The sequence below is a fragment of the Coffea arabica genome, chromosome 5e, assembly GCF_036785885.1.
Source record: "Coffea arabica cultivar ET-39 chromosome 5e, Coffea Arabica ET-39 HiFi, whole genome shotgun sequence".
NCBI lineage: Eukaryota > Viridiplantae > Streptophyta > Magnoliopsida > Gentianales > Rubiaceae > Coffea > Coffea arabica.
The window spans coordinates 40,350,342-40,368,769 of NC_092318.1; the positions used below are offsets into that span (position 1 = coordinate 40,350,342).

An 18,428-nucleotide genomic window follows, 5' to 3' on the forward strand; every position below is an offset into this window, starting at 1 on the left:
GGCGACGTTCTCTTGGTACGAATCACTTGAAGTGTCACCAACCGAATCTGATGGTTCAACTTCGGGCTCAGATCTCTGAGATGCAGCACTGGAGTGCTCCTCTCTGAGCTGTCTGGTTTCCTTTCTCGTTCTACGCACGGTCTTCTCTACTTCAGGGTCAAAAATCAATTCACCTGTACGAGAAGACCTAGGCATACACTAGAAAAATACCAGAAAATTAGTGCAAAAATGAACTTAATAAAGAAGCAAATAATAACGCCAGTCCCCGGCAACGGCGCCAAAAATTGACAGGTCGTCAAACCTGTGCAATAATAATAATAAAAATAGAACCTAGTTACCACTAAAAGTAGTCAGTAATTAATCCTAGGTACTGGAGCAGGGACTCTAGGTGTGCAATGGGTTACTTGATTCACCCTGTTCCCGAAGAGTTTGCTTAACCTGATATACCAGAATTAATTAGTTGACAAAAATTACTAAATAGTAGACAATGGCAAGTAGGGTCGTCTCCTCAGGGACTGGAGATATCTGTCTCTTTTAAAGTCCAATTGATAAGGGGGGATTTCACAGGAATAAAACTAAAAACAATTAAACAATTTAACTAAAAATGAATAAATAACTAGCACAAATATAGCAGGAACTTAATCAGGAATAAATAAATTCTAGCCAAGGAAGCAACTACTCAGGCACAGTCCATTTATCCGATTATTGATGCAAGAGAGGTTCACTTAATTTATTAATAGACTAGTTATAGCCATCAAGGAACTCTAATGACCAATTTTTCCTTAATTTATAGGTGACCAAGGTACGACCATTAGTCACCCCTAACCAGAAAAGTACTCCTAGGTACGACCGTAGGAATTAATTTTCCAATTGCATTAATAACCAGAAAAACCTAGTCCTAATCAATAACACGCTACGAGGGTTATTTAAATTAGATTGCATGCTCCCCTAATGTGTAAACACACCAGTTGCCACTAATATTAATCAATCAAACAATTACGGATTTAATTGACTAAATTGGCACGAGTTTAATATATCACATTGAACATCGGGCCCTTGACATCCAATTAATAAAATAATCCCATGAAAGTTAAATCAGGCAACATGCAAATATTAATAGATAAAGGAACACGTGAAAACTAATTAGATCTCACAGATTTCCGGGACTGCGCCGTCGAGTTGACCCCTGACTAGACGGAAGACTTAGCCACGCCGCATAATTAAATCACCACACGAATTAATAAATTGCAAAGGCATTGCGTTTTCTATTAAGAAGCAAGGAATAAAAGTGTTTTTCCCGTTGGGGAATATTGTCGAACACCTGGCGTGTGTCAGAGGCCAGTCAGGAGAAAGAAGAACTAAAACTGAACTAAAAGCTAAAACTAAAAGGTGGTCCCTTGCTTCTGTACGTTCTTTTCCTTTTAAAGAAACAAAAGGGAGTTGACTCAAACCATCTCCTCTGCGGTCCCACCACAATTAGGAAAAACCCAAAAGAGATTCCAAGCAGCAGCCTCTTTACGTCCTTTTTCTTTCTCAAGCCAAAAGGATGACTAAGGCTTCAATTTCCGTGGGCCAGGCCAACTCCATGTCTTCTCTCCAGTGGTCCCCTTCAATTGGCACAAGTCTGCCGAATTTCTTCTTAGTACTTAGGCTTTGTACGTTGTCTGCTGTTGGCCAAATGACTAGTGATCTTTATTCCATGGGCCCCCACCGAAATTAAGAAGATGAATTGCCAATGCTCGGCCCTGCCGAATTGACCCTTAGTAATATGCTCTAGAAAGTCCCTCCATTTGGTAATATTTCTGCTTCACTCCTGAAATTGATTCCAAATACCAAATATGAGTAAATATCAGCAACTAACGCAATATTTGTCAGGGATAGAAGGGGAAATTACTAATAAAATTACTAACAAAATATACCCTATCAATTCCCCCCACACCTGAATCATGCTTGCCCTCAAGCATGGAGACAATTCAACTCAACAATGGCTAGCTTTCACATTATCATAGCCAGCTGCGCTTATACCCAAAATCAAGATCTAGTGACTAAGTATCAAGACGTGTCTCTCCCGGTTAGCTCCTCAGTTCATAGACCTGTCCAATTCATGGCTAATTCGCGTAGGAAATCCAAATATTAACTAGCAACAATCAGTAATCAAGTCAACTGTCAACCAAAATCTCAACAATACGAACCAAGGATCGGCAGGCCAACATGATCATAAACTCACATATTCTCCACATCTGATTTTCTTTTTTGCTTTTTTCCTTTTTCTTTTTTTTTTAGATTGCAAAGAGTAATGCTTAGTCCCGAGCTATTCAAGTCTTTTGACGTGAACTCTGACATTTTTAGATGAAAGAGCCCAGTTACTCGACCTTTCATAGCTCCAGGACTATTTACTCATGGATATCGCCACTTTTTGACGCGAGAGTCGACACTTGTGGTGAAGACTTCCGGTTACTAGGTGGCGGCACTAGCGGAGTATAGCCATACGTTATTCTCACTAACGTACCAAAATAACAAACACTTTTAAGATCATGGCCCACGTCATCTCCTAAACATGAAGGACCAAGGTCAACAGGGGACCAAACCACACAACAATGCCAGCAAAATATTTATATTGCCTAAACAAGTTAGCCATAAATCGCCCCAAGTCGTTAAACTCAAAATATTCACCAAGACAGCATGCTCTTACTTGCCACCGAAACTCAACTCAAAGTATAAACTACAACTAGCAATAAAAGAGTAAGCTGCCAACATATTTACCCAGATATCAGCAAGGTAAAAACATCCAAAAGGAATAAAGGACCAACACCTAAACAGAAAACACTTGAACTAAAAACATAGGAAAACACCTAAACTGGAAAAACTGGAAATATTCAGCACCCAAACTGACCCCCCCACACCTAATTCACACATTGCCCTCAATGTGATAATGTAACAGCAAAAAGTAAGGAGAGGGGCAACGATACTTCCCTGTAATCGTCAAAACAGGGGTGGATCAGGCGCGAACTGAGGTGGAAAGCCGGCCTGCTGCATAAACGCAGCCAGGTTTTGAGCCATGTTATGCAAGTTGATGCCAATGTGAGTTACGTGAGTCTCCAGTCTATCAACGGTGTTCCGGAGTTGGGTCCAATCGTCGGCCGATGGGGCGGTAGGTGGCGGAGCGGAGGAAGACGGGCCAGGGTCGCCGCCCTCAGTGGAAGCTCGGGCAAAAGATGACCGAGGGGGAGGGCGTAGCGGCCCCGGTGGAACTACCTCCCAACCATCGTCGCCCTCCCGAACTAAGCCCATTTTCTCTAAGCACGGGATATCCAAAGGCTCCATTTGACAGGCTATATGCAAGTTATGGTTAGAAATATCAAGTACATGCAAATTCATAGCCAAGTGAGTAATGTAAGACCCAAGAATCAAGGGGCGCTTCTTTTTAGGCAAAATGGACTTGAACTGAGACGCGAGCCAGCACCCCAGATTAACCTTAATCTTGTGATGCATGCACCATATAAAGAAAAATTCGGACTTAGACAGAATGCCCGAACTATCTCGCCTACCCGAGAAACTATAGGCCAAAAAACGGTGGATATAGCGAGAGGCCGGGTCCTTCAGATAAGAACCCTTAGATAGACGGGGGTCATAATTATCCCTGTCCACGGACATCTCATCCCAAATAAAGCGATAGCGGGAGAAAAACGGTTGGACAAAGTCACACGCACTCTTGGCATACTCCCTAGACTCAGCATAGGCAGGATCAATGAAACCAAAAGCCAGGTTGAAGTCGGTTATGGAATGGTGGAATTCCTGACCCATTAAACGGAAGCGGATGACATCAGGGATGGAAACTGTGTAACCAGTGGGAAGGTCGAATTCAAATGTGGCATAGAATTCCCTAACTAACTCAACAAAGGCTGGGAGGTCAGTGATACGAGAATATGGTCGCCACCCGATTGCCTCAATCAAATCGTGGAAGGGGACGCTAATATTCAGAAGGCCCAAGGTGGCGGCGTCCCGATAACGGCATGGAATAATTCGCCGTTCACAAGCCTCAGCATACCGCCGCTTGTCGGTCGCCCTGGTGAAGTCTAAATGACCCCCAAAATGTGCAGGGTCAGAGATATGGACGCCTCTTTGTCGCCCAAGACGAGCCCGCCTCCCAGAGGATGAAGGATCGTGCGAGGGGTCAGAGGCGGGAATGGAATGCTGGGGTGGAGGGGGCTGAGGGGTCCTAGACCTAGCAGAAGATCGAGGCCTCACCATGGTGACCAACAGGCAAACCAAAACAACCAAGTAGCAAATATAAGCGTCACGGGCGCCCCCAATTTCAACCAGCAATTGCAGCAATTCACCCAAAGAGCTAGCAAGTATCTTCAAATATAAACCACAACGAAAGGTACAAGATCTCAACCAGTACCACTGGCGAGTCGCAGGGGAAAAAGTAATCAAAAGGCTAGCTGTTCAACTAATAGTAGAAAATACCCCCACTTTGGCAGCAAGTAAACCCAAATTTGTCCAAACAGCTCCCCCAGAAAATAACTAAATCACTCCCTGCTCTATCCAACCACTCAATCACAGGGTGGACCCAATCACAAATGCCCAGTAGTCACAATTCGCTGAATTAGGCAATCCAGCACACAAATTATCAGATGTTAAACAACTACCCTCACCAGTACCACTGGTGAGTATATAGGGAGAAATTAAAGTAAATAACCAACCTACTGAACAAAACAGATCTGAACACCCAAGTAGCGCAAAAAAAAAAAAATGAGCGGAAATTAAAACCAGAAGCAATTGGCACTTACTCCCCAGGTACCCCCAAATATCGCAGTAGTTTAACTCAACTCTACCCAAATTAGCCCCAGAAACTGTCTAAAATCACTGCCTGCTGTTTTCCAACAAGAAGCCCAAGAAACAAAAACGCAAATTCCAGCAATTTAAGGACTAGAGAAATACAAATCAAGGTGAAAATTCGAATACCTCCGCCTGCCCTGGAATACTTGGCCGCGAGCTGGCGCGAGCGTGGCTGTGGCGAATGCTAGCTGCGGCTGCGGCTGAGGAAGTGCGGCGGCTGTGGCGTGGCTGGAGCTTCGTGCGGCTGGCGCGAGAGTGGCGGCTGGGCGGCTGGGACGGCTGGAGCTGTGCAGATCGAGAGGCCCGCGCGAGGTGGGTGGCGCAGCGTGAAGCTCTGGCCACGCGCAGAGGTCAGCAGCGGGCGGCGGCGTGCGAGGAAGTGGGAGGAGAGCTGGTGTGCGGCGGTGGCGAGGGGCGTGGGCCGCGTCGACGAGCGGCAGGGGGGAGCGGCGTGCGATGGAATTGGAGATGGCGGTGGGCACGGGCGGCGGACAGAGCAAAACAGAGGAGAAGAAAGAAAGAAAAAAAGAAAGAAAGAAGAAGAAAGAAAGAAAAAGAAAAAAAAAAGGAAAGAAAGAAAAGAAAGACAAGAAAAACTGTTTTTTTTTTTTTTATATGTCTTGCCGTAGTTTGAATCTTTGAATTGGAAAGAAAACAATCTTTTCTTTTTCTTTTAATGAAAGTATTAATAATAATAATCATAATAATAAATAAATTTTTTTTTTTTTTTGTTGTACTGCAAAAACATGGTTTGGGTCGTCCAACACCGCGCGGGCACGCCAAGATTGGTCTTCGTCCTCTGGTCTCAGAAGATCCAAACACCGCGCGGGCACGCCAAGATCTCACTTCCTGATTGCAGTGAAGGAAATATTAATACAGATACTACCCAACGAGTAAATGACCCAATGCAAAAGAAGAACAACTAGAAATAATCAAAACAACTAGAAATAACAAGACTAATATTCGGGTTGCCTCCCAAACTAGCGCCTTTCTTTAGTGTCTTTGGCTAGACATAACCCATAATTTGCTTAAACTAAGCAAATTGGGTCCTCCAAATGCATCATCTCTACCCGCTCAACTGGAACCCCTTCATAATACGGCTTAAGACGATGGCCATTCACCACAAATTTCTTCTCTGTCCTTAGACTCTGGATCTCCACTGCACCATAATCAAAGATATTAGTTACCACAAAGGGACCAATCCAACGAGAACGTAACTTACCCGGAAATAACTTCAATTTTGAGTGGTACAGTAGAACTTTTTGCCCACTTTCGAACGTCTTCCTAGAGACCTGCTGGTCATGAAAAATCTTGTTTTTCTCCTTATAGATCACAGCATTCTCATAGGCTTCATTGCGAATCTCCTCCAATTCTTGTAACTGTAGCTTCCTTCGAATTCCGCCCTCTTCGATGTCCATATTGCATTGCTTAACCGCCCAAAATGCTTTATGCTCGAATTCCACTGGAAGATGGCAAGGCTTACCAAATACCAACCTATAGGGAGACATCCCTATAGGTGTCTTGTAAGCGGTCCTGTATGCCCACAACGCATCTTCCAACCTTGAACTCCAGTCCTTCCTATCAGGGCGGACCATTTTTTCCAAAATAGACTTTACTTCCCTATTCGAGACTTCAGCCTGGCCATTGGTCTGTGGATGGTAGGAAGTAGAAACCTTATGAAGTACCCCATATTTCCTGAACAAAGCAGCAATTGTCTTGTTGCAAAAATGTGTCCCCCTATCACTCACAACTGCCCGTGGCATTCCAAATCGCACGAAAATGTTAGATTTTATGACGTCTGCAACAACCTTAGAATCATTAGTGCGGGTGGCTTTTGCTTCCACCCACTTCGAGACATAATCTACTGCTAGTAAAATGTATAAAAATCCACAAGAATTTGGAAAGGGACCCATGAAATATATACCCCAAGTATCAAAAATTTCAATGAAAAGCATGGGCACCTGTGGCAGTTGATCCCTTCGGGATAAATTGCCTACCCTCTGACATTTATCACATGTCTTACAAAACAAGTAAGCATCCTTAAATAAGGTAGGCCAAAAAAAACCACTTTCCAACACTTTTCTAGCAGTCCGTTTAGGTCCAAAATGACCCCCACATGCAAAAGAGTGACAGAAAGTCAATATAGATTGGAATTCACCTTCACTTACACATCGTCTCATTATTTGGTCAGCACCTTGTTTCCACAGATAGGGATCATCCCAGACATAGTACTTTGCATCACTTTTTAGTTTGTCCCTTTTTGCCTTGGGCCAACCTGCGGGCAATTTGTCAGTAACCAAATAATTCACAATATCTGCAAACCAAGGAGGGGATGAATTAATAGAAAGTAAATGCTCTTCAGGAAAAGACTCCCTTAATGGTAATTCTTCCTCCGCTACCAGTATTCGACTGAGGTGGTCAGCTACTAGATTCTCTGCTCCTTTTTTATCTCTGATTTCCAAGTCAAATTCCTGCAGGAGCAATATCCATCTTATCAAGCGGGGTTTAGCGTCCTTCTTGGTCAGTAGGTACCTCAGAGCTGCATGGTCAGAATACACAATTACTTTAGCACCTAGCAAATAAGGTCTGAATTTTTCTAAAGCAAAAATAACAGCTAAGAGTTCTTTCTCCGTGGTAGAGTAATTGAGTTGGGCGCCATTTAAAGCTCTGGAGGCATAATATATTGCGTGTGCCGCTTTCTCCACCCTTTGTCCCAAGACTGCTCCCACAGAGTAGTCACTGGCATCACACATAATTTCAAACGGGAGATTCCAGTCAGGTGGTTGGATGACAGGTGGAGAAGTGAGTAATTTCTTCAACTTCTCGAACGCTTCCTTGCACTCCTCGTTGAATTCAAAAATAACATCCTTTTGTAAAAGCCTGAAAAGTGGTGCCCCAATCTTTGAGAAGTCCTTGATAAATCTGCGATAGAAACCTGCATGTCCTAGAAAGGAACGAACTTGCCGTACAGTTACGGGGTAAGGCAAAGCAGATATTACATCTATTTTAGCTTTATCAACTTCAATTCCTCTAGATGACACTACATGTCCTAGAACTATCCCGTGCTCAACCATAAAGTGACATTTTTCCCAATTGAGCACTAGGTTAGTCTCAATGCATCTTTTTAAAATCAACGTCAAGTTATCTAAGCAATCGTCAAAGCTATCACCATAGACACTGAAGTCATCCATGAATACCTCAATTATTCTCTCCACATACTCAGAAAAAATGCTAATCATGCACCTCTGGAATGTTGCGGGGGCATTGCACAATCCAAAGGGCATCCTTCGATAGGCAAAAGTGCCAAAGGGGCAAGTGAAAGTTGTTTTCTCTTGATCCTCTGGCGCAATTGCTATCTGAAAATAACCAGAGAAACCATCTAAAAAACAATAATAGGCACGACAAGCTAACCTTTCAACCATTTGATCAATGAATGGAAGGGGAAAATGATCCTTCTTGGTCACTGCGTTCAATTTACGGTAATCGATGCACTGGCGCCAACCCGTAGGCTTTCGAATTGGAACAAGGTCCCCTTCATGATTTTCCTCCGCAGTTACCCCTGCTTTCTTCGGCACCACTTGTACCGGGCTCACCCATGGGCTATCTGAGATAGAAAAAACAATTCCTACGTCCAGAAGCTTGATTACCTCTTTCTTGACCACTTCCATCATGTTGGGGTTCAATCTTCTTTGTGGTTGTCTTATCGGTCTAGCATCCTCTTCCAGGCGAATTCGATGCATACATACGGACGGGCTTATACCCTTGATGTCTGCAATTGTCCACCCTATAGCTTCCTTATGCTCCCTTAAAACCCGTAGCAGCTTATCCTCCTCCGTGGGTGATAATTTGGATGAGATTATCACTGGTAACGTCTCTTTTTCACCCAGATAGGCATACTTTAAATGCTTGGGCAGGGGTTTCAACTCCACTTCAGGTGCCTGCACGATAGAAGGTAATAACTTTAGGTGCGGTTCAGGCACAAATATAGGAGCAACATCATACCTTAGAGGACTTTGGCCCAGTGAATGCAAGGCTCCAATCATTCTTTACAAACTGATGTCTAACTCCATTTCGTAGGCTGCTTCCAGATCCAAATGTTTAGTGATTGCTACCTCCAATTCATCCCTGCCATTAATCTCAAATACTTCTTGCACCAAAGGGTCAATTACACTCACAGCAAAAATAGCATTAGAATGACATGGATATTTCATGGCCTCAAATATACTGAAATGAACTATTTCTCCATCAAATTCCATCGTTAGGGTGCCCTCACTAACATCAATTTTTGTACGAGCTGTGCTCAAGAAGGGCCTCCCCAACAAAATTGGTGATGGATTTGGAGAACGTTCGTCACCCATATCAAGAATATAAAAATCAGCAGGGAACACTAAATTGTTCACTTGCACTAACATATCTTCTATCACCCCATCGGGATAAGCATTAGTCCTATCAGCCAATTGAATTATAATGCCAGTTTCCTTTAAGGGACCCAAATTTAGAGAAGCATAAATAGCCTTGGGCATCACATTTATAGAGGCTCCTAAATCTAACATGGCATTCCTAATGCTAGTGTTCCCTATTTTACAAGGGATAGTGAACATACCTGGGTCTCCGCACTTGGGTGGAAGTTTTCTTTGAAGCACTGCAGATACGTTCTCCCCCACAATTATCCTTTCATCTCCCCTCAGTTTCTTCCTATTGATGCATAGGTCCTTCAAAAATTTGGCATACCGGGGTACTTGCTTAATTGCGTCAAGTAAGGGGATATTTATCTCCACCTTCCTAAACATCTCCAAAATTTCCTTTTCCTTGTCTTGCTTTTTAGGCCTTTCCAACCTGCTAGGAAAAGGTGGTGGGTTAGGCTTTACTGGAACCACTGGGTTACGTATTACCTCTTTATCTGTGCCGGGCGTTCCTTCTTGCCCGAGCTCCTTCTCAATGCGGTCCTCATTCTTGTCCTTCGGAGCTACTGGCGCTGGTCCTTCAACCTCTTTCCCACTCCTGAGGGTCATTGCACTTACATTCTTGGGATTCACCTCAGGTTGGGATGGAAGTTTTCCCTTTCCCTGGGAGTCTAGTCGGTTGACAATTGAGGCTAATTGACTCATCTGATTTTCCAAGTTTTGCATACGTGCTTTCATCTCTTGATTGCTGGCCTCAGTGTCCTGTTGAAATTTCATAGTATTAGAGGCTATGGTTTTAACCATGTCTTCTAGGGACATACCTGAGGCAGAGGATGGTTGATTCCTTGTTTGATATTGTTGCTGGAAGCCCTGCTGTCTATTGGGGATGAAATTTTGTTGCTTATTTCCCCCATAGCTCAGATTTGGATGATCCCTCCAACCCGGATTGTATGAGTTGGAATAGGGGTCATACTGTCTACGTGGCATGGGCATGTTGCCAGCCATGTTTGCTTGCTCAATTCCCTCCTCTTGTAACTGTGGGCATGCGTCAGCTGTATGACCAATATTCGTACAAATCCCACACACTTTGGCCTGCTGTGCATTTCCTACAGCTATCTGTCGAACAAATGAGGTTAATTCAGATAACTGCTGTTGAATGGAAGATGAACTTACCTCGTTGACCTTTCTCGTAGGAACATCTGCTCTCGTACCAAACTGCTGGCAATTCTCTGCCATTCGCTCGATTAAGTCCCATGCCTCCTGGGTAGTCTTATTCACCAGTGCACCACCACTTGCTGCATCAATGATATTTCTATCGTTCATCAGTAGCCCCTCATAGAAGTACTGAATCAGCAGTTGATCACTTATTTGGTGATGAGGGCATCGGGTACGCAGCCTGGTGAACCTCTCCCAATATTCATACAAGGATTCCCCCTGAAATTGCTTGATGCCACATATTTCCTTTCGCAAACTAGCAGCTCTAGATGCAGGGAAATATTTTTCAAAAAATTTTTTCTGCATCTCTGGCCACGTGGTGATAATGCCTGCAGGTAGACAGTATAACCAGTCCTTTGCCGAATCCTTGAGAGAAAAAGGGAAGGCCCTTAATTTAATTTGTTCATCAGTTACTCCCGAGGGCTTCATACTCGAACACACTACATCAAATTCCTGCATGTGTTTGTGGGATTCCTCTCCTGGCAGACCATGAAAAACAGGCAACAAATGTATTAAACCAGGTTTTAATTCAAAAGCTGCATTCTCACTAAGGCGAGGAAAAGTTATGCAAAGAGGTTGTTGGGTCAAGTTTGGAGCAGCCAACTCCCTTAATGTTTGTGTGTTGGCCATGGCGACGTTCTCTTGGTACGAATCACTTGAAGTGTCACCAACCGAATCTGATGGTTCAACTTCGGGCTCAGATCTCTGAGATGCAGCACTGGAGTGCTCCTCTCTGAGCTGTCTGGTTTCCTTTCTCGTTCTACGCACGGTCTTCTCTACTTCAGGGTCAAAAATCAATTCACCTGTACGAGAAGACCTAGGCATACACTAGAAAAATACCAGAAAATTAGTGCAAAAATGAACTTAATAAAGAAGCAAATAATAACGCCAGTCCCCGGCAACGGCGCCAAAAATTGACAGGTCGTCAAACCTGTGCAATAATAATAATAAAAATAGAACCTAGTTACCACTAAAAGTAGTCAGTAATTAATCCTAGGTACTGGAGCAGGGACTCTAGGTGTGCAATGGGTTACTTGATTCACCCTGTTCCCGAAGAGTTTGCTTAACCTGATATACCAGAATTAATTAGTTGACAAAAATTACTAAATAGTAGACAATGGCAAGTAGGGTCGTCTCCTCAGGGACTGGAGATATCTGTCTCTTTTAAAGTCCAATTGATAAGGGGGGATTTCACAGGAATAAAACTAAAAACAATTAAACAATTTAACTAAAAATGAATAAATAACTAGCACAAATATAGCAGGAACTTAATCAGGAATAAATAAATTCTAGCCAAGGAAGCAACTACTCAGGCACAGTCCATTTATCCGATTATTGATGCAAGAGAGGTTCACTTAATTTATTAATAGACTAGTTATAGCCATCAAGGAACTCTAATGACCAATTTTTCCTTAATTTATAGGTGACCAAGGTACGACCATTAGTCACCCCTAACCAGAAAAGTACTCCTAGGTACGACCGTAGGAATTAATTTTCCAATTGCATTAATAACCAGAAAAACCTAGTCCTAATCAATAACACGCTACGAGGGTTATTTAAATTAGATTGCATGCTCCCCTAATGTGTAAACACACCAGTTGCCACTAATATTAATCAATCAAACAATTACGGATTTAATTGACTAAATTGGCACGAGTTTAATATATCACATTGAACATCGGGCCCTTGACATCCAATTAATAAAATAATCCCATGAAAGTTAAATCAGGCAACATGCAAATATTAATAGATAAAGGAACACGTGAAAACTAATTAGATCTCACAGATTTCCGGGACTGCGCCGTCGAGTTGACCCCTGACTAGACGGAAGACTTAGCCACGCCGCATAATTAAATCACCACACGAATTAATAAATTGCAAAGGCATTGCGTTTTCTATTAAGAAGCAAGGAATAAAAGTGTTTTTCCCGTTGGGGAATATTGTCGAACACCTGGCGTGTGTCAGAGGCCAGTCAGGAGAAAGAAGAACTAAAACTGAACTAAAAGCTAAAACTAAAAGGTGGTCCCTTGCTTCTGTACGTTCTTTTCCTTTTAAAGAAACAAAAGGGAGTTGACTCAAACCATCTCCTCTGCGGTCCCACCACAATTAGGAAAAACCCAAAAGAGATTCCAAGCAGCAGCCTCTTTACGTCCTTTTTCTTTCTCAAGCCAAAAGGATGACTAAGGCTTCAATTTCCGTGGGCCAGGCCAACTCCATGTCTTCTCTCCAGTGGTCCCCTTCAATTGGCACAAGTCTGCCGAATTTCTTCTTAGTACTTAGGCTTTGTACGTTGTCTGCTGTTGGCCAAATGACTAGTGATCTTTATTCCATGGGCCCCCACCGAAATTAAGAAGATGAATTGCCAATGCTCGGCCCTGCCGAATTGACCCTTAGTAATATGCTCTAGAAAGTCCCTCCATTTGGTAATATTTCTGCTTCACTCCTGAAATTGATTCCAAATACCAAATATGAGTAAATATCAGCAACTAACGCAATATTTGTCAGGGATAGAAGGGGAAATTACTAATAAAATTACTAACAAAATATACCCTATCACCTTCAGGAATGTCGGGAAATTCTGCATCATTTCCAAACACCTCAGCCTCACTTGACGAGTTTCTAACAGGCTCCTTAAATTCCATATTGTCCATAATAAATCCAATGGTGTTATCGTACTCTGGCAGGGGGTTCTTATCCACATTTGGCGCTTGTGCCTCTTTTCTTCTAATTACAATCTCTCCAGCTTCAATCATGTCTTGAATTTTATGCTTGAGTGCTTTACACTCAGCAATCGGATGGCCAGGTGCCCCTGAATGATAAGCACAGACAGCTTGTGGGTTATACCCTACGGGTATGCCATACGGATAGGTTGGAGGGGGAATGATACCTATTTTCCCAGCAGCCTTCAATTGGTCATATAATTGATCCAAAGGCCTGTCGAGATTGGTGAATGTGCGGTTACGTCCCGGGTTGTTGGCTTTAGGGGGCTGAGGGTAGTTGTAAACGGTTGGTGGAGGCATTCCTGGATTGAATGGAGGCCGATGACGATTTTGGTGAGGATTTGGTTGAGAAATTTGCAAAGGGGCTAAAGGTGGATTAGGATAGCTTGGGCGAGGTCGAGGGTGACTGATATTGGCGTGATAAACAGGATGAGGGTTGGAATAATAAGGGTAAGGGTTTGAGTATGTAGGGTATTGTCGAGGTCTAGGCCTTGGAATAGGGTTTTGATCCCATATGGAGGCAGCTTCCCCCTCTTTCTTTTTAAGTTGCGGGTTCTTCCCACTATTCCCCTGTCCTTGCAAGGCATCCAACTGGGATTTGAGGGCAGAGACATTAACAATCTTCCCAGCTTTCACGAAGTCATCATACTCCTCAAACTTATTGACAATGGCGGCGAACGAGCATCCAGTCATGCGAAATATTTCTTCAAAATACGGCGGATCATGTGCTTTAATGAAAGTACGTATGATTTCGTCCTCCGTCATTGGTGGCTCGACTTTTGCAGCTATTTTCCTCCACCTCTTGGCATAAGTCTTGTGATCCTCGGATGGCTTCCTCTTTGTCCCCTCCAACATAGTTCGTGTCGGAGCCAGCTCACAATTGTACTCGTATTGCCTTACAAAAGCATTGGACAGGTCCAGCCAAGTTTTTATCTCCTCAGACTTCAAAGTTGAATACCAATCAAGTGCGTCGCCTTCCAGACTTTCTGGGAATAGCCTTAAAGGTAGATTTTCATCATCTACCGGCCTACCCAACTTATTGGCGAACAATCGGAGGTGTGTCTTGGGATTGCCCGTGCCATCGTATTTGTTAAACTTCGGAGTTTTGAACCCCTCAGGCAATTGAACATTTGGAAAGAGACACAGTTCATCATAGTCCAGCACTCCTTGCTTGTTTAAACCCTGACTTTTCCTCATAAATTCATCAAAACGGTCAAGGCGCTTGAGAAACTTCATATCAATGGGAGCAGAAGATTCTCCCATTGCTGGCTTGTTTTGAATGGTATGGTCTGGCAAGAAAGGCTCAGCAGCAGCGTGATAAAAGGTATGTAGCTCAGGTGGTATGTTTGAAGTGATTTGCGGTTGGGGACCTTGCATGTGAGTAGGAAAGAACGAAGGGTTAGGAGGGTAAGTGTATGGCAAATTTATGGTGGGATAGGTGAAAGTTCCTTCGGGTGGAATGATGAAGGATGGAGTAAAAGTAGTTTGGGTCGTGGGCATGACCAATGATTCTGGCCCCGATTGACTGACGAGTACAGGCTCGGGTTGAACTCCGCTACTGATAAGCTCATCGATTAATTTCTTTTGGACGGCCATTTCAGATGCCATCTCACCAAACTTCGTAAGCATCTCGGTCAGTTGGACCCCCAAACTTGCAGTCTCAGGTTGGGCTGTAGTAGCAGACTTATCCGACAGTTTCGGTTGCGAACTCATGTTTACACGACTCCTCTAGGCTTGACTACGGGATCGCGTTATGATGGGGTTTCGACGAGAAGCTATGTTTAAATATTACCTGAGAATTTTTGAAAAATTGCCTTTAGATTTAACCCTCGCTTAGTTATTCCAAGAAAATAAAGAAAAGGAAAAGAAAAAGACAAGAGTTAGTAAATATCCAAAAAATTCGGATGCATGTCCTGCGGGGGAGCCCTTTTGTGCCAAGGGTAGGCCTAGCATGAAAATGCAATCCTCTGAGGTAGGCACTATACCATACCTGATGGATCTGATCAACTCATTGAGTGAAAAATAATTTTGAAAAATTTGGTCAATTGGATTGACGAGAGACACTTTGTCAAAATGAGGTCAACGACCAAATAGATTGATCACTTTTGATCGATACAAGAATTTGCAAAAAAAATGCACGGGTTTTGACTTTGACGAACTTCCTATCAAAGAGATTGGAACTTGTTAACAAATTTTCTTAGTGAAGCGCAGGTCAAAACTCCAACTGATCAAATGGCTGGATGCAATGGATGTTTTTCTCAAAATCGACTAGGTTTTCCATTTTGAAATTCGACATTGAAACCCTAATTGGTCAAATGAAATTGACAATTTATTAAAAATCGACCGGTTTACCCTATAAAGGGAAACAGGTCAAATGAATTGAATGAATTGGCAAAATGGATTGGTTGAATTGTCCAGCCATTGGTTATTTCAAAATTATTGAGGTGCATTAGTCTATGACCTTCTAAAAATCAAAATTTTGCCTCAATTTATTTATCGTTTCAATAGGAGGAATCATTTGTGAATTTCTTCAAATTAATGCCCTTCACGCAAGGGATTTTTACCAATTTTTGATAAAATGGCCAAAAAGTGATTATTAGATGCTCATATTCCAAAGATCACTCTATGAAAATGATCGGATCCTACCTTACCTTGTGCACTGCCCCTTTGGATGGTACAAAATGTAAACGTGCAAGTCTCACTGGATTAAATATCCGAGACACAAGGTGGCCTATTCCTAACACAGGATCCCCTAAATGGCATTCCCTTTCTAGGGTTTATGCGTGATGCCCGTTTATTAAAGCAGTAAAACATGTAATTTGAAATGAAGCATGACCTAAGGGACCATTTATTTGCCAGGGTAAGCCTAAAATGAAATGTATTCATGCTACATATGTGAAGCATTGAATTTAAACGTGTCACATCAAATGGGGTAGGTTCTTAGAGAGTGCCATGCCAGGACTCTTATTTTCTAGGGCTAATGAATGCAATGGAGACAAAACCAAGAAAGGTTAGTTCAATCACATAAATACACATAACACCTTGTAGCAACGAAATCAACACAAAGAAATAAAGCAATAAAAAGGAGAAAGGGGTTGGACCCCTCCCCTCGTGAATAGTATTCATAATAGGGTAAGGCAGACGCTACCCTAGGTAAAACTATTATGGATGCATGGGGTTGGCTCACTAATGCATCTAGACTCGATAGGTTTTAGGTCCCCGAGCCTTCAGACTTGGAAACCGAGGGTCATCAATTCCAAGGTTCCTTGTCGGTGGCTCGAGCGATTCCCCAGACATTGCTACGCACACATCGTGTCACGGCTACATGTCATGAGTGAATCTATCAAAAATCCTCAATCTTCAATTAAAAGCTAAAGGTTATGAACCCAAAGCTTAAAATGGAAGATCGAGTGACTCCTCGGATCATGCTACGCACACATCGTGTCGCGATCACAAGTCCAAGTGAGTCGCCTAAAATCCTAGTAGGGTGGAGTGGCGTGACAGGCCACTAAAAGAAAAATAAATGAGCGGTAAAAAATTAAAGCGTATGCACGTATGCTAGTGCTCGTTTGGAGGGGAGGGATCAAGAACCAACGCGAGGCTCTAGGGTATATCCCCCCACCCAAATGCAATGCAAAGCGCGAGATAAAACAAGTAGAATATACATCCAAACAACCAATCATACATACGTGAGTGAGGGAATAGTTTGATATGCGCGCGAGGCAAAAAAGTCCTAAAGTAGAAAATGCAACCCTAATATCCAATGCTATGCATAAAAAGGGTAGAAAAGGGAAAAGAATGGCCAAATCAAATGCTTGGACCCACTTAGAAAATCCCCAGTGGAGTCGCCAACTGTCGCGCCCCACTTTTTGATGATGTGGTGTGTGGTGTGTGTGAGAGTGAGTAGTGTGTATGATATACATGTGAACGTGTGAAAATGAAAAGTAAAAGGCCATGGGACTTGAGAATGCGACGATTTTGGCCAAACGAAGTTCAAAAAGGGTTTTTTAAAGAAAATGGAGTCGCCACTTGGTATAGAGTTAGGGTGTACCAAGTCACCCAAAAGTGATTTTTTGGAAAAGCGAAATAGACAAACCCTTTTTAAAACTTTTAGGTCTACGTAACCAAAGCGAGGTATCGGGGGTCACATTTGATAAGGGAGAAGGCGAAGGCAAAGCCTAAGGCACTCCCTTACCCTAGCAAAGGCTAGTTGCGTGACTTAACCCTTCTTTTCCTAGTTTTTCTACCCAAAGTATGTATCGCATGTTGTATATAACTATATGAATGCAAGAAGGAAAGAAAAATGCGATCCTAAATCTAAATGTTTCTTATGAGGCTTTTTGGTCTCAACCACATGAATTGTGGTGGCCAATAGGGAAAGCTCTCATAGAAGTTGTGGTAAATGCAAATGAGGACTTAAGTGTAAGTGTGTAAGTGTGAGAAAAAGAAATGTGTTCGTGTGCAAATGGATGAAAAATAGAATAGTAGATATATAAGCGCAATTTTGAGTGCCATTTGTGAGGTAAGAAATAAATAAGCGATAAAAAGGTGTTGAGGAAGTGTGGATTGAGAAAAGTGAGAAAATGTGGTTAAAAGGTGAAGAGGTGATATAAAAGGAATGCAAGTGTATGACCCTAAGGGAATGCATCAAGTCGGGCACGGGAAGGACTCCTAACTTTACGACTTTGATTTTTCCTTGGATTAGAAGGAAAAACTAGCGTGCTAAGGCTATTTCGCAGCCAAACTCGCTCGTTTCCCTTATCGAAAGGGGACTCTCAAGCAAATGTACCCTATAACTAGCATGAGGGGAAAAGGGGTTCGAGGAGCATGCCAAATGATAAAACTAAGAAAAATGCATGACATGTAGTGAACATGCAAATATGCACTATCGAAAGGGACGGCCTATTGGGTCTAGCGTTGGACAAGCCCTTTCTATGAATTCCTACTAGCATTGGACTAGTTGAAACGGGACAATGAACCACAACTAGCGTTGGACTAGTGTGGTGACGGGAAAGGGGGCCACAACTAGTATTGGACTAGTGTGGTGACGTCCATTCATCCATCACATTCATTCATGACTATAAAAAAGCGAGTAGACATGCGAATCACTTATAAACACGTAGCACATAACACTTAGCATGCTCGACTAGATGCAAGAGCCTAATAAAGCACTTAACACATAACACATAGGCATGCAACCAAACTAATGAATCTATTACATTTGCTAACTAAAACAAAAAGGGAAGGG

The 18,428-nt window shown here is 42.8% G+C and overlaps 1 protein-coding gene across 1 annotated transcript; it reads right to left on the reverse strand.

The window, feature by feature from the left end:
* Positions 1–8,888: 8,888 nt before the first annotated feature.
* On the reverse strand, positions 8,889–9,950 carry LOC140007013 (uncharacterized). Its single transcript, XM_072049693.1, has one exon. The coding sequence runs from the start codon at positions 9,948–9,950 to the stop codon at positions 8,889–8,891; it is 1,062 nt and encodes a 353-aa protein (XP_071905794.1).
* Positions 9,951–18,428: the final 8,478 nt, after the last annotated feature.